The sequence below is a fragment of the Olea europaea genome, chromosome 15, assembly GCF_002742605.1.
Source record: "Olea europaea var. sylvestris chromosome 15, O_europaea_v1, whole genome shotgun sequence".
Lineage (NCBI taxonomy): Eukaryota > Viridiplantae > Streptophyta > Magnoliopsida > Lamiales > Oleaceae > Olea > Olea europaea.
Window position 1 is genome coordinate 11,405,070 of NC_036251.1, and position 17,643 is coordinate 11,422,712.

The following is a 17,643-nucleotide window of genomic DNA, read 5'->3' on the forward strand; positions in this document are numbered from 1 at the left end:
CCTTAGTGGTCTTGTACAGAAGTTGGTTGTGAAAAACAAACATAAAGTTTATCCATTAACTTACAAGATTGTGACATTAGCCTTAGTCCTTCCCGTGGCTACTACTATAGTTGAGAGAGCATTTTCTGCGATGTCAATTGTTAAAAATCGTTTGCACAATCGAATTGGGGATCAATGATTGAATGATAGTTTGATTGCATATATTGAGAATGATGTATTTGACAATATTAAAAATAATGTCATTATGGAATGCTATCAAAGTATGAGAACTCGTAGAGAACAATTGTAATAAGATATCAAATATTTAAATTCTTTCGTCGCTTTTTGACAAGTTTGATTGTGCCTCACTAACTCAAAATATCTGCCTCCGCCACTATATCTCACCATTGTCTTTGTCTCTTTACCACGCACTACACACAGAGTAGATACAAGAGGGAGGGAAGCATGGGGTTTCGATATGTGTAAGGTGAAGTGACGAGCAATGTTAATCTACAAGGTGGAGCGATGCATAGCGTAAATCTAAGAAATGTACGAGGTGAGGAAGCATCAGATATCAATCTGTGCGAGGTATATAGCTATTGATGGCGATGTTAATCTGAGAGTGGTGTTGCTCGACGTCGTTGCGTAGCGATGATGGAGTTGTCTGTGAGATTTCGAGAGGTAGAGTGGTGCTGAGAGATCCCGAGCCATGAGATTTCGATACCATTCGTTGTGTTTATGATGATAGCCGGAGTTCACTAGGCCTTTGCAGTTAGTGGTGTTTATGGTGTGGTGGTGTTTTGCGCTGGAATGGTTGTGTAGTAACTTTGGTGGTGGCGTTGTTAATTGTAGTTTATTTGACGGTGAAAGTAGTTCTCATGGTGGTGTGGTGGCTGTGATTGTGATGTTGGTGATGCTATGGTGGTTGTAGTAGTGAGCTAGCCTGGTTTTTGGTGGTGGTTGCGGTGGTGCCATGGTATTTTTTTTTTATTGATCACGGTGATTTTTAGTGGTGGTGTTAGTTTATTTGAGATGGCGAAGGTAGTGGTGGTGCTGCCCATTGTCATACGGCGTTGGTGTTAGTGTTGATTTTGGCGGCGATTGTCACAAATTGTGGTGGCCATGTCACATATTATTTGTTTGATCGTGACCTATAAATTAGTTAGTGTGTGACTACTAAATAATATGTGACCAATAAAATAGATATTTTGTGACCAATAAATGATGTATGACCTAAAAGTTTGTTAATTCGTAATCATATAATAAGTTGTGAATTATAAAATTTGTAATTTGTAATCAATAAATAAATTATGACCTATAAATTTTTTTTTTATCTGTCAAAGCATGTACAAAAAAGTGTTAAATTACAAGTCCAAAAACAAAATTAGTTAGTCAAGAATGATTGTATGCTATAGGCTAGCAGAATCTTAGCTATGGTTTTTTAGAGTTTTCAAATCCTAAAAGAGGTATATTTTTTACTTACTTATAGCAGTATATACAGGAACATATACTTACCATCTTGGATATGTTTGATTGGTCAAATAATTAAAAAAAGAAAATATTGTTTTATCTAAACAAAACTTTCCTTAATTCAATTATTGACCATATCAAACATATTTGTACATTATTCTTACCTTGCAAAACTTTCATAGTTTAGGTAAGAAACATTCGTGCCTTGATGGAGCCTCTATATAAGTGGAGAAAATTATTGAGAGATGTTTCTGTCTATGTTTGACAAACTTGCAACAGCAAGTTTTGAAGTCTTATAATCATTTCCACTTACCTCTGATTGGCTGATGTTCCATTGAAGTATCTTCAAGTAAAAATCATGTTCTTCAGCTGTAATTAAAGATAACATACCTAAGTGTGAATGATATAATCATACTCAAAGATCAGTGGCAATAAAGTCAAGATCATAGGGTTTGATTCCACTTTCCCAACGAGTCAAAAGAAGAAAGGAAAAGAGGGAGTTGTTCTTTACTTGCTTTTGTTAATTTTACGAAATTACAAAATTGAAATTATTATATCTTTTATTTTTTGATAGTTGATTATTTTATGAAAAAATTTATATCTAAAAGATTAAGTATTACTCATTTCAAAACTAAGAAACAATATTTAAAACTTCAAAAATTAGATATTAACTTTATTTTATTTATAAAATATAATAAGGTCACAGTTATATACTATTTGGCTATAAATTATTTTTCAGTCACGAATTAAAAATGTTATAGATCACAAATTATTTCACAGTTACAAATAAAAAATTTTATGGGTTACAATTTATTGATCGATCACAAGTTAAAAAATTTATAGCTCACAATTTATTTATCAATAATAAATCATAAATTTTATAAGTCACGACTTAAATATTTAGGTCACATATTATTTATTGGTCACATTGATCACAAAATATCCAATTTATTAGTCACGATCTCATATAATTAGTCATATCTTATTTATTGGTCACAAATTAACCAAATTATGGTCATAATTCACCAAACAATTAGTCACAAGCCTACCCCCATACCATCCCACCCATAACCTCCACGATGAGAATCACCACTAACACCATCGCTACTGTCACACTGCCAACACTATCTTACAATTTGAAACTCACAAACAAAAACAAAAACAGAACCCAAAAAGCCAATACCGCCACACCGCTACCACCACTAACACTACCTCACAATCTAAAATTGATAAACAAAAACCAAAAAGTCTGTACCACCTTACCTTCACCGCCACTGCCACTACCTCTACCACACACATCATCGCAAATCCCATCCCCAATCTCCAGTTCCAACAACCACTACCTCCACTTCTATTCGCAACTCCAATCCCTTGCATCAGCATCCACCATTGCCACCACTACCTACACTAGTAACCACTACCTACACCAACTAAAATCCACCATATCATCCATCTCTACCATACCACACCATAGCCACCACCCCAACCAACAAAATCCCCAAACCTGCCATCGCCATCTGCACTTTCAATAGACTACAAATCAACCTCCAACACCGGCCACCCAAAATCAAAAAAAGAAAGAGAAACAAGAAAACTTGATTTGCAACGTCACGACGATCGACCTATCGGATGGAGGAATTGATCGCTGCTATGCACATTGATCGGCCTATCAATTGTTGCTTTGGAGAATGTGAGCGTTGCTGATACCATCATCGATGTGCAGATACCATCATCGTTGCAAAGCGCTATGGTGATACCATCACCGTTGCGCGTGATGATCAGCCTATTGGATGTCGGATTGTTATGTTGTGCGTGTAAGGCTTAACAAACCTCCCTAACCAAACTGAACCGAACTGAGCAATCCTTCTTAAGTTAAATACGTGAATAGGTATCTGAATCAAGAACCATCAGGTCCGATTCGATTCTCGGTTCTAGATCAATAATCGAATAACCGAATCTTCCTAATTTTTTATTTAATTTATTTTAAATAAGTCAAATTATTTTATTTTTTCTAAATAAATTCCCCAACTAGTTAATTTAACTCAAAATCAAAAATATGATTTTCCTATTTCTAATTTTCAGTTCAAAGCCAATTTGATCAAATTGACATAAGTTTTATCCAAATCTATTATTCTACCGTAGTGTCGTTTCTACCGTTTGGGAGAAATCGAATTGAAACTCAACAACGCTTTTCTTAATTATTGTAAGCTAGCCATCTTCCTTTTTCTGTGATTTTAACAATCAAGTTTATAAAAAACTTAGAAAAGAGAGACGCAAAAGATACATAAAATTGATAAGAGTTAAGATTGAACATGTCATAAATTGAATTAATGTAGCTTTGTAAATATTAAAAAAATTAATTATAATACTTAGTCTGGGAACTGTATGGAACCGAACTTGAATGGCTCTATAATTAAATTTGGACCCAACGATCTCACTTACTAAATACTCGAAAATTTCAGATTTGGTTCGGTTCTCGTTATAATCGTACTGAACCGGACCATATCCAGCCTTGTGCAAGAGTGAGTGAGAAAAGGTGGTGGTTGGGTGGGTCTATTGAATTGGAAGGATTATTAGGTTTGGATAGGTGTGGTTGTTAGTTAGGGGATACATATATAATTACATATGTTTTTTAAATTAAAAATAATTATAACATTTCAAAAATAATAATTATAACCTGATTTTTGTATAGTTTGGCCCTCATTCTCATTTTCATTCTGTTTTTCTCTTATTTTCAGCCACACAATCTTTCATAAAATAAGATTACACGCAAATAAAAAACTTTTCATTCTTTTTCAACCACACATTATTCAAAAAAATACTATTCCAACCATAAAAATTTGGCAAGAATGGGGGCCAAACAAGGGCTAAATAAACATTAAATTTAATTTTTGAAGTTGAATCTTAAAAATCTGGTGGGTTTATTTTATTTTTTACTTATTTTATCCATGGCATGGGGTCCGTGGATGTTTCTCTTAGAAATTTACCACGTTATTTATGTTGTTCATCTTTATTTAATTTTGCAATAGATTATATCTTGTAGAATACAAATTTGTTAAGTTGTTCCAATCATAAATGTGTATAAAACTGTCTGTAAAAAGTTCTGACTGACTTGCGTATTCTAGATACAACGTATGGTTGAGACAAATTGGTCAATTAACTAGATTTTAGTACTTATAAAATTGAAGATGAAAAATAAATAAATAAAATTATATTCATCTTAGTGTTTAATTCCATTCAATATTGCATTCAAGCACATGAATAAAAATTCAAGAACGATCAAAAGAAGAGCATAAAAAAAAAATCTAATTATCAAATATGTATATATCTAAACCTATTTTGATTAAACGAATAAAAACAACTGATCCCCAAGAATATATGTCTACAGAAAATACATAAAATTTCTGGATCAATTTTCAATAGTACATTCATTCATCCAAACACTGTTTCTTGAAAGGAATATGACTTTCTACTTTGTGTTGATCACCAAGAACCTGGATATTCTGGCGAATGTAAAGGGTGAAATCTGAGTAAGTCTCCAGTAACGCAGGCTGGTTTAAGTTGAAGTCGACTGTACTGGTGCGCCCATTGCTGTTGCATTGGCTGGAGGCGCCGCCCCTGGATGTGACCCCACTGGTTTTCTTGCCGCCCTTTATCTCGCCTTCATAGTGCCTCCGCATGTGGCCCCCCAAAGCTTGGCCAGTGGTAAAAGTCTGGTTACAGACGTTGCATTTGTGAATCCTACCGCTTGGGTTTAGATAGGAGATATTAGAGTTGCTGGTGATTGCAGTAGTGGCGAACTGAGACCGATCACGGTGGCTGGTTTTGTGGCCGCCGAGTGCTTGGTACGACGAAAAGGACTTGCCGCAAACACTACAAATGTACGGCATATTCTGGTCCAGCGGAGAAGCGACAATAGCAGGAGGAAAGGGTTCCATTGATTTCTTGTCATCATCGGAGGAGGCTAAAGCGGCTGTTCTTTCACTAGTGGTAGTGACTGTGGTGGCGGCGGGATTCAGTACATCTTCTATGATTTCAACGACGGCGGCAGCACTGGTGGCTGGACTAGTGTGCCAACTCCGTTTGTCCTGAGATAGCATCAAGAGGGCAATTGCTGCTTCTTCTTCAATCTCCGTTGGTTCTTGGTTTCTTTTCCTGCTAGATTGAGAACAAGGAGTGCCAAACTCGTTGGTTTGAAGGCTCGCCATGGATGAATTTATGGCTTCACTGTGTGTATTCTGTGTACGTGTGTGGAATTTATGGACTGAGTAAGAGAGAGAGAATTAGAGTGAGGGATTCTGGAGTTACTGTTTAGGGTTTATATGGAAAGGTGTGGGATGTTGTAATTAGAGTAGACTACTAAGGAATTAATTAATGTCATTAAGTGACTTTTCACAATTTAATAAGAGCAATCCTAAGTTGATCAGAATCCTAGTAAAATCGAAGCATGTTCCTATTTACAAGCTTTCTTGGACACGTGTTAACTAATGCTCTTATTAGGGATCTTAACAAATCTTTTCTTTGCAGCACAATCTATTGCTCGAACCGGAAATTTGGGCCCCTTATCACTATGGTAAATTTTCAAGGACGTTCTTGCATGTGCATCAAGATATAATGGATTGCATACTCTATCATCGGATAATTTAAAATACAGTTAATTTTTTCACTACACATCATTTTTTGGCACACTTTCTGAATTTCCTTATTTGGACAAATACCATAATCCAATTTTCAATTACAAATTTTTTTATATATGTAAATAAGTTAAAAAATATTGCACAGGGTATGTTAACGTCAATATTTGCCGCATCATAATAGCCCTTGACTGGTATAGGTTAAAATCTTATTTTATTTCAACTTAAAATCAACAATTAATTTTAACCACATATTTCATGAAATTCACAACTTTTTAATCAAATATTTTAAACTTTTATCAAAATGTATTGCAAGTCTGATTTTAATCTACAAGAAATGGGGCCTAGCTAGATATATAAAATGATTAAATGAATAGATTGGATGAATACATTTAGCCCATTTATGGTGCCATTTTTTATGACTCATGTTTTCTAAACTCATTTTTAATCACATATTTCATAAGATTCTCAACATTTATCAACTTTTTTGTCATAACATTCACTTTTACTAGAATAAACTAAAACATGATTTTTAGCAAAACTAATCGGGGCTTAAAATTCTCTCTTTGTTGCATGGCTGAAAATACCTTCACATTTATGCAATGCTCCTATTTAGTTGTATTAGTTTTCTAATATTTTGAATTATTATTGATATAGAATGTAGTATAAAATATGAACAGTAAAATCAAGAATAATAATAATAATAATAATAATAATAATAATAATAATAATAATAATAATAATAATAATAATAAGAAGAAGAAGAAGAAGAAGAAGAAGAAGAAGAAGATCGAGTAAATTACCTAATAGATATCAATTACACATTGCACTTGGAGAAAACTATAGTTTGATATGTTTGAGTTTTATGTCGAAAAACAATAAGCATGTTCGACGATCCCATGTTTGTTTGATGTTACAAGATGACAAAGATTTATGGAGTTACTCTAGTTCTTGTAAAGTACTCAATACTTTAGTAATTGTTTTTCCTAGTCCATGCTACGGATATAGTTATGAGTGAAAATAACGTTAGAATTAGTTTGGTATTGTGCTCACAACATGCTTAGCAGTTTAGATGAGGAACAAATAAATTTTAGTGACATACTTAGATGGTAGAAAATGAACGAACATTAATATTCAATTGTATCTATCATAACATGTGATCTACTAACACCATAAACTGGCCATGACATATCGTCTGTTCAAATGACCCAAACGATCATTGATAGTCTATTTTCCACTACTTTTTTTTTCATTAATTTGGTGACATACTATGATGGTAACACACCATAGTCTGTTCAAATAAATTTTAGTGACATACTTAGATGGTAACCATGTGTATTTGGGTAGCATACTGGATGCCAACAACCAAACCAAATCAAATCTTCTTGATTGACACTGTAATTTGAGAATTGTACTCATGCATGAGAAAATTGGTCACGTCCTTGAGTAGCCCTTTCCAGAGACACCTGCTGATGATTCGATTAAAGAAGGGGTGGCTACTGTAATAAACACAGTGATGACGATAGTACTGCAACATGTGTGATGTTTGCATTACGTCACCTGAGTTACAAAAGCAACTTGAGAGTATAGATGTTGACGCATGATTTTTCATTTCATAGAGTTGTATGATAATAATCATGTGTGGAAGGATGCGAGACTTCCAAGCAACTATACCGATGCAAAATGACAGAGCGATCTTCAATCAGTGCTAAGGTACTAAAGGTGATTGACGTTGAAAAGTGTCTCAATTAAGTTCAATTATGATTATTAGAAAAAATTGTTTTCCAACACAAATGATACTGTTCTAGACATGAAAGATTAGACGGGATCAAACATTATTAATGAGGAAACACGTGTAAAAAACCTAAAATAATCAATAGAAAGGTTTCTTGTACAATAATTTTTGGCCATCAATGAACAAATGATTAAAGGGAGACACGAGCGAGTGTATCTTGTGATTTTGGCACGGCTTAAGAGCCGTTTTCTAGTCACTGTTATAAGGAATATTTCAGACCCTTGACTTTGTTCTACAATCTTTATCAGAAAGAGCTATTCACAACTAATTATGAATTATAATATGAATAAATTCAAATGCATACTCATTAAGTTGCTTAACATGCTTAGGACTTTTAAGCTCGATATCAAAGTTAGTAGTGGGCAAGCTATTGATTCCTCTAAGGATATTAAGAGGAAGTCTAAAGGGGCTTTATGAAAGCGTCCAATATTGCTAAGACCTTCAAAGCAAAGGACAATACCAAATCTCATGACCTTTGGTTTCATTATAGAATGAAAGGTCATTGGAAGAAATATTGTATGGCTTACGTCTACTTCACGAGTTTCTTAGGTATTTGATACCAGATGTAGATATTATATTTATACAAATATGGAAAAACTAAATAGAAATAGACCACTGTGAAAGAGAGAAGTTGACCTACACGTTGAAGATGAGCAAATATTGTTGCATTGCCTGTAGGAGCATACTTCTTGCTGTTGCCTTTTGGCTAAGTATTGAAATTAGAGAAATGTTGCTTTGTACCCACTGTAGCTGGAACTTTAAAATGAATTTCATGTTCAGACATGAACTATTTTAATGTTAAAGACAATTGTTGTTCCTGCTTATCTTGATTAAGATCTTAATAGTTATGGCAAGCTTCAAAATAAACATTTATATTTTAAACACTAAGCATTCTATAATGAGTATAGAAGTTAAGACGCATAAAAGTGATAATCTGAATAATACCCAAATATGACATTGTAGACTTGGTCATATAGATGAAACGCAATTTCAAAATTACATAGAGATGTATACATAGTGTCAATTGATTTTGAATCGTTTGACAAATGCAAAACATGTCTGTTTGGTACAATGATCAAATCTCCTTTCACTTGAAAATGAATAAGTCTGCATAAATATTAGCATAATATATAGTGATGTATATAGACTCATGTCAATTAATGCTAGATAAAGTTGCTCTTATGTCATCAATTATCTTGTATACTTGATGAAATTCAAACATGAAGTTCTTGAAATGTTCAAAGGATTCAAGCTAGAAGTAGATAAACAAATAGGTAAAGATACCCTCACATTAAGATCCGATCAAAGTAAGAATATCTTAAAGATAAAATTTAGATTATCTAAGAAAGAATGAGATTCTCTTGCTGTGGACTCCTCCATATACACTACAGCATAGTGGTGTATCTAAAAGGAGAAATCGTTAACTGTTAGATAAAGTGCAATTAATAACAAGCCATGCAAATCTCCCAAAATTGTTTTGGGGTCATGCATTGATTGCAGTATGCAACACACTAAATCATGTCACATCTAAGTTGGTTAATAGAACTCCATACGAGTTATGAAAAGGCAGTAGTCCCAATTTATTTCATATGGAAGTTCGGTACCATGACGTTTATTTGAAGCACCTTGAATTGGAAAAGTTTGAGACTAAATCCGATAAATACATATTTGTGGGGATATTCAAAGCAGACATTTGAATATAAATTCTATTATCATGAAGAAAGTCTTCGTCTCACGACTTATCGTTTCTTTAGAGAAAATGTTTACTCTAGGGGAGGACAGTGGGAGCAAAATAGAATTTGAAAGAGTTCAAGAGTCCACAGATATAGTTAACCAAGTAGATAAATCTGAGTTGATCCCATATCTAATATGGGACATACTTTTGATCAGGAAGTAAAGACTCCTGAGGACATGTCAGCTTTATGTGAATCTAGTAAGATCATTCGACCTTCAAGAAGGTGTGAATCCATGATTGCTAATCAGGTATTACTGATCTAGGATAATGAACCTGCTAGTTGCACTAAAATAAAGTCAAGTGTTGAGTTAAAAGAGATAGCAAGAGGCCACGAAACTCGAGATGAACTTGACATATGTGAATAAGGTTTAGAACAGGATCAACCCTCCTAGTGGGATAAAACCCATAGGTTGTGAATTGTTTACAATAAAAGGTTGACATGGATGGAAATATCCATACATATGAAGCAAGGCTAGTAGCAAAAGGTAACAAACAAAGACAATGTGTTGACTTTGATGAAACCTTTCACCTGTAGCCATGCTGAGATCCATTCGGATTTTCGCTGCAATAGTTGCATACTGTGACTATGGGTTAAAGCAAGCCTCTTGGAGCTAAAATCTTCGATTTGTTAAGAAAATCAAAATTTTGATTTTATCAAATATGAAGACGAATTGTGTGTTTACAAGAAGATAGTGAGAGCATTGTCGCATTCCTAGCGTTACCGATACCATCGTCGATGCGTGCGACCGTCATCCTATCAAGTTTGACGTCGGATTGTTGTGCTGTGCGTGTGTGAGAGTGAGTGAGAGACGATGGTGGTTGGTTGGGTCTGTTGAATTGGGAGGATTCTTAGGGTTTGGGTAGGTGCGGTTATTAGTTGGGGGATAGATATATAATTACATATGTTTTTCAAAATTAAAAATAATTATAACATTTCAAAAATAATAATCATAACATTATTTTTGTGTAAATAAATGTTAGATTTGATTTTTGAAGTTGAATCTTAAAAAATCTGGTGGGTGTATTTTTTTTTTTTTTTTTTTACTTATTTTATTGATGGCATGAGGTTCGTGGATGTTTCTCTTAGAAATTTATCATGTTATATATGTTGTTCATCTTTATTTAATTTGGCAATACATTATATCTTGTAGAATACAAATATGTTAAGTTGTTCCATCAGAACTGTGTGTAAAACTGTCTGTAAGAAGTTCTGATTGACTGGCATATTTCGGATAAAACGTATAATTGAGACAAATTGATTAATTAACTAGGTTTTAGTACTTACAAAATTGAAGATGAAGAATAAATAAGTAAAATTATATTCATAAGTGTCTAGTTCCATTCAATATTGCATTCAAGCACACGAATAAAAATTCAAGAACGATCACAAGAAAAGCATAAACAAAAATCTAATTATCTATCTAAACTTATTTTGATTAAACGAATAAAAACAATTGATCCCCAAAAATATATGTCTACAGAAAATACATAAAATTTCTGGATCAATTTTCTGTAGTACATTCATTCATCCAAACGCTGTTTCTGGAAAGGAATCTGACTTTCTACTTTGTGTTGATCACCAAGAACCTGGAAATTCTGGCGAATGTAAAGGGTGAAATCTGAGTAAGTCTCCAGTAACGCGGGCTGGTTTAAGTTGAAGTCGACTGTAATGGTGCGCCCATTGCTGTTGCATTGGCTGAAGGCGCCGCCTCTGGATGTGATCCCACTGGTTTTCTTGCCGCCCTTTATCTCGCCTTCATAGTGCCTCCGCATGTGGCCACCCAAAGCTTGGCCAGTGGTAAAAGTCTGGTTACAGACGTGGCATTTGTGAATCCTACCGCTTGGGTTGAGATAAGAGATATTAGAGGTGCTGGTGATTGCAGTAGTGGTGGCGAACTGAGACCGATCACGGTGGCTGGTTTTGTGGCCGCCGAGTGCTTGGTACGACGAAAAGGACTTGCCGCACACACTACAAATGTACGGCATATTCTGGTCCGGCGGAGAAGAGACAATAACAGGAGAAAGGGTTCCATTGATTTCTTGTCATCATCGGAGGAGGCTAAAGCGGCTGTTCTTTCACTAGTGGTAGTGACTGCGGTGGTGGCGGGATTTAGTACATCTTTTATGAGTTCAACGACGGCGGCAGCACTGGTGGCTGGAATAGTGTGCCAACTCCGATTGTCCTGAGATAGCATCAAGAGGGCAAGTGCTGCTTCTTCTTCAATCTCCGTTGGTTCGTGGTTTCTTTTCTTGCTAGATTGAGAACAAAGAGTGTCAAACTCGTTGGTTTGAAGGCCCACCATGGGTGGATTTATGGCTTCACTGTGTGTATTCTGTGTACGAGTGTGGAAAGAGAGAGATAGAATTAGAGTGAGGGATTCTGGAGTTAGTGTTTAGGGTTTATGTGGAAAGGTGTGGGATTTTGTAATTAGAGTAGACTACTTACACCCTGTTTGGCCCCCATTACGGGGAAAATTTAATGTATAGAATAGTGTTTTTTGAAAAATGAGTGGTTGAAAAAGAAAGAAAAATTTTCGATTTACGTGTAATATTATTTTATGAAAGATTGTGTGGTTGAAAATAGGAGAGAGAAAAATAGAATGTAATGTAATGTAATTTAATGAAAATCAAACAAGGGCTAAGGAATTAATTGATGCCATTAAGTGACTTTTTACAATTTAATAAGAACAATCCTAAGTTGATCAGAATCCTAGTAAAATCGAATCATGTTCCTATTTACAAGCTTTCTTGGACACAGTTAACTACTGCTCTTATTAGGGAACTTAACAAATCTTTTCTTTGCAACACAATCTATTGCTCGAACCGGAAATTTAGGCCCCTTATCACTATGGTAAATTTTCAAGGACGTTCTTGCATGTATATCAAGATATAATGGATTACATACTTTATCATTGGACATTTTAAAATACAGTGAATTTTTAACTACACATCATTTTTTGGCACACTTTCTGAATTTCCTTATCTTGACAAATACCATAATCAAATTTTCAATTACAATTTTTTTTTTTTTTTACATATGTAAATAAGTTAAAAAATATTGCATAGGGTATGTTAACGTCAATATTCGCCGCATCATAATAGCCCTTGATTGGTATAGGTTAAAATCTTATTTTAATTTCAACTTGAAATCAACAATTAATTTTAACTACACATTTCATAAAATCCATAACTTTTTCATCAAATATTTTATAAACTTTTAAAGTCTGATTTCAATCCACAAGAAATGGGGGCTAGATATATAAAATGATTAAATGAATAGATTGGATGAATACATTTAGCCCATTTATGGTGCCATTTTTAATGACTCATATTTTTTAAACTCGTTTCTAACCACATATTTCATGAGATCCTCAACATTATCAACTTTTTCATCATAACATTAACTTTTACTAGAATAAACTAAAACGTGATTTTTAGCAAAACTAATCGAGGCTTAAAATGCCCTCTTCGTTGCATGGCTGAATATACGTTCACATTTATGCAATGCTTCTATTTAGTTGTATTAGTTTTCTAATATTTGGAAATGTTATTGATATAGAATGTAGTCTAAAATACGAACAGTAAAATCAAAAATAATAATAAGATCGATTAAATTACCTAATAGATCTCAATTACACATTGCAAATGGAGAAAACTATATTTTGATACGTTTGAGTTGTATGTCGAAAAACAATAACCATGTTCGACGATCCCAAGTTTGTTTGTTGTTACAAGATGATAAAGATTTATGGAGTTACTCTAGTTTTTGTAAAGTACTCAACACTTTAGTAATTCTTTTTCCTTGTCCATGCTACGAATATAGTTATGAGTGAAAATAATTATTGTTCAAATGATCGAGACGATCGTTGATAGTCTATTTTCTACTAATTTTTTTTCTCATTAATTTGCTAAAAAACTCACATATTTATCTAATAATTCATACACATATATGAAAACAAGCAAAAATCAGGCAACATAGGATTAACAATTTCAACCGAAACTCAAACTAAAGAAAGAAGTGTAGATTACTTCAGTGTGCTTAGTGGAGATATTCTGCCAAGTTTTGCCTCCAGAAACACGTTTTTGCCCTTCCTTGCACACGGCAGATTCGGTTTTAATATATATAAGAATTTTGGTGTGGGAGAATTGTAGGAGGAGGAATGCAAAAACGCTGCTTTGGCTCTTCTTGCACAGCATTATACTTCTGTAGAATAGAGTAATTTCGAGAACTCGGTAGAAAAACTCAACACGTGCACATACGTAAGTGGCATTTGTTTCAAGCCAACAATTGTGCTAGTTTGCAAAATATTCATACCATATGTCGATTTCTGATTAATCTTTAATCTTATGATGTTCCAGAGTGCAATTACTCCGTCTCCTTTTTTATTTCGTCTAGATAATTTCACAGGGAAACAGCTCATGTAACAGAGTTGGTCCCGAGACACCCAGGTCGAACAAAGAAACAAGAGCCAACCTCCACCTCGACAGTCGGCGCTTCTAAATCTGGAAAGCGTGGCAAAAAGAAGCGATAGTTTCAATCACAAACATGTCATGTCTATTTCTTTTAACTATTGAGGAGAGGCGTATGAAGGAAGATTCCACTAATCAAGCTAAGGAGCAAAAATCAGCCACCACAAATCAAGCCAAGAATCAAAACCAGCAAGATAGCCAATAATCATACCTGTAACAGTCAATCAATTTTTTGAAAATGTTATTTTTGTATAACCATGAAATTAGCCTGCTACTTTTATATATGCAAAATGTTGGCTAATTTCCTATAATAGAGATTGGAGATTTTGTATTTAAATGTACTCAAGTCATTGTAAAAAGTAGGTTGTAAAGTCTGTCATTTTTACAGAGAAATAAAATACTGCTCTAATTTTCATCAATTGCTCCTGCTGAATTTCCATCATGGTATCAGAGCTGCCATTTTCTCACGAGAGTTTGATCCCCATTTCATCTGACCCCACTCAAAATCCTTCATCCCCAACTGATATTCCCTTGATTACTCTCAACGTTTCAGTACAAATCAATAACAAACTTACTCCCTCAACCTTCCCACAGTGGCGTGCCCAATTTGAAGCTTTTCTAATTGGGTACGACCTCCTCGACTACGTCACTGGAGAAAAACCTTGCCCCCATCAAACTGACCAACCCTCATCCTCCCTTCAAAAAACGCACTGGGTAAGGCAAGATAAACTAATCCTAAGTGCTATCCTAGCATCCACTGTGACAACCATCACCCCTCTCATTTTGTTTGCCAAAACTTCTCAGAAAGCGTGGCAAAAATTAAACACCCTCTATGCTAGCAAATCTCGAACCAGGGCAATGCAACTCAAAGAGGAAATAACACTAATGAAAGGGGGCAATCAAACCATCCAGGAATACCTGCATATAGTGAAGTCTATTGCTGATGAAATAGCACTCATTGATCATCCAATTTCAGATGATGATCTCACTTTATACATTCTCAATGGTCTCGGCTCTGATTATCGGCACCCATTAGAGCTCGGGAAAAATCTCTCACCTTTGAGGAACTACATGATTTGCTCATAGGTCATGAGACATACCTGCATCGTCTTGAAGTCTCAACACAGCAGCTACTAGCCATGGCCAACTACACGAACCGGCGTCCAGGTTCTTCCTCTTCATCTGGAAGCAACGACAACTCCTCTTGGGGTCCAAATAAGCAACATATCTTTAAAGGGTCCGTGGCCCAATCACGCCCAAATAGTTGGCCACGTGATAACAGGAAACAAAATAACTTGGGCCGGTACAACGGCCAACGATGCTTCCAGCCCAAATGTCAACTTTGTGACCAATTGGGTCACATTGCAAAGCAGTGTCCGCGAGTGACTTTTCCCGAAGCTACTGCAAATTGTGTTTCCACCTCTCAACAGCAGAAAACTAAGCGGCTCATTGATTCTGCTGCTTCACATAATATTATGGGTGATTTGGCAAACCTCTCAATGCACTCGAAATATGGTGGGACAGATGAAGTTGTAATAGGCGATGGTTCGGGTTTGCGTGTATCACACGTTGGTTCTTTGGTATTTCAATCACCAACACGTACCTTTCATTTAAATGATACACTTTGTGTTCCAAGTATCCGCAAAAATTTGATTTCCGTTCATCACTTTACTACTCAAAATAATGTTTTTTCTTGAATTGCACCCTGTTCGTGTGATACCCGCAAGCGTACGGGATCGTTGACAAGTAATAATAAGTTAGTTAAGAGTTATCCTCCCATAGAGAATAAATTTAATTCAAGTTTACTAGTTTCGTATGGAATTCTAGTTATGAAAACAAAATAAATATTTTGATTTGATTTAAACTAAACTAATCTAAGAAAACAATAAAAATTGGGGTTTTATCAAATTATGGAGGATTGTATTGAATTTTGACTCCGCCCATTGCTATTTATTTCAATTCTTGATTCGTAATCTAATTTCTTTCACAAGTTCTTGACAATCGATAACACTAATATATTAAATGTTCTTTTCCAAGATACACCAACCTATGATTAACACGACCCGATCCTATTCCTAGTCCGAATTCATATGAAAATCATGCATTTAGTTTAAGTTATCAATATGATTGCATGTATGATAGATATTATTCCTAATCCTAACTATAAATGTTAACTTTGCCATGTTCTAGACTCGTTGTGAGTATTCCTACACTACAACAAGCAACTAACTATTCAATTGATGGCCAAACAATTCAATAGTGCAATGGGAATGCAAAATTAATCAAGTAACACACGAATTAAGCTAAATACTTGTTTTGAATTAAAATAAATAAATATTAGGGTTCATCTCATCTAATACAATGAAAAACTAGCATATTATATTAATATATAAATTACAAGAAGAATAATAGAAAAATATCACCCGAATCATGAAAGAATACAAAAGATGTTGATCTTCACGTCTAAAGTTGAATTTTTCAAAATTTGATGTAATTAAACTTCAATTCCTTGTTATGGCTTGATCTTCTCTCTCAAAATATAGCAATTGGCCCCTTGTTTTTTATGAATTTGATGAAACTATTGTGTATGAAGAGGTAAGAGAGAGACCCTTTCATTGCTGTCCATATCTTGTATTTATATGATGAAACTAGGTCAAAATTCACGTCCAAATTGTCTTCCAAAAGAGTTTGAATCAAATAAGGAAAGTTGCCTTCGCAAGCACATAATTTTGTCTTTGCACATCTTTCAGTATTTTGATCATAATTTTCTCTTTCAATGTTCGATTCAGGTGATTCAATGTGCATTGGAAAGCTAATTAAAAGATCTACAATTCTTCTAGAAATACAAATTTTCCAATTCAAACATTATCCATCCGAAAAATGGGTCTCAATTTGACCAAAAATCTTGAAAATATCCTATATCATTGGAAGTCAATTTATGTTAATATTCTAATTATATCCCTTTCCTTTTTGACTTCAATTTGCATTTAATTGACTCCTATCAATCTTCAAAGTATCTTTTGTGGTTCAAATCAACCATTAAATATTTACACTTTGGTCCCCATACTTTGAATTTGCTTCATTTAGACATTTTCCGTTCTTTTTTCCAATTCTTCTTTAAAACATGAACTTTTCCTAATAAAAGAAATAAATAACAAATCAGGCACTAATCCATTCAAAGAATAACAAAATATCATCATTTAAGATTCCAAATAAGTGTAGAAACTACACTTATCACACCCACTTATTTTCTTGTCAAGGATCAAACCACGGGGGCGACTTTACTCAAAGGTGCATGTGAAAATGGTGTTTACATGCTCCCAGACTCCCTGACGGACTCTCCTTCAAAAATGGTTGCAAATGTGCATGAGCGAACATAGATTGATGGGTGGCACAAGAGGCTTGAACATCCATCTCAAAAAGTTGTTCATTATCTTATCAAATCTTTTTCCCTTCCAATAAAAAAAGACCAAGTATCTCACATTTTTATTTCTTGTTCAATGAATAAAGCACACCAGCAACCATTTCGTGCCACTAGTTTAAAAAGCAATGCACCCCTT

General features: G+C 34.5%; 1 protein-coding gene across 1 annotated transcript; it reads right to left on the reverse strand.

Annotated features, from left to right (window-relative positions):
• Positions 1-4,877: 4,877 nt before the first annotated feature.
• On the reverse strand, positions 4,878-5,657 carry LOC111411229 (zinc finger protein AZF2-like). Its single transcript, XM_023041783.1, has one exon. It carries the CDS (start codon positions 5,655-5,657, stop codon positions 4,878-4,880), a length of 780 nt encoding a protein of 259 aa, XP_022897551.1.
• Between the last annotated feature and the right edge of the window lie 11,986 nt (positions 5,658-17,643).

Bases quoted from the DNA above. Each gene is read 5' to 3' on its own strand.
- LOC111411229 (XM_023041783.1), bottom strand. From the start codon at position 5,657: ATGGCGAGCCTTCAAACCAACGAGTTTGGCACTCCTTGTTCTCAATCT.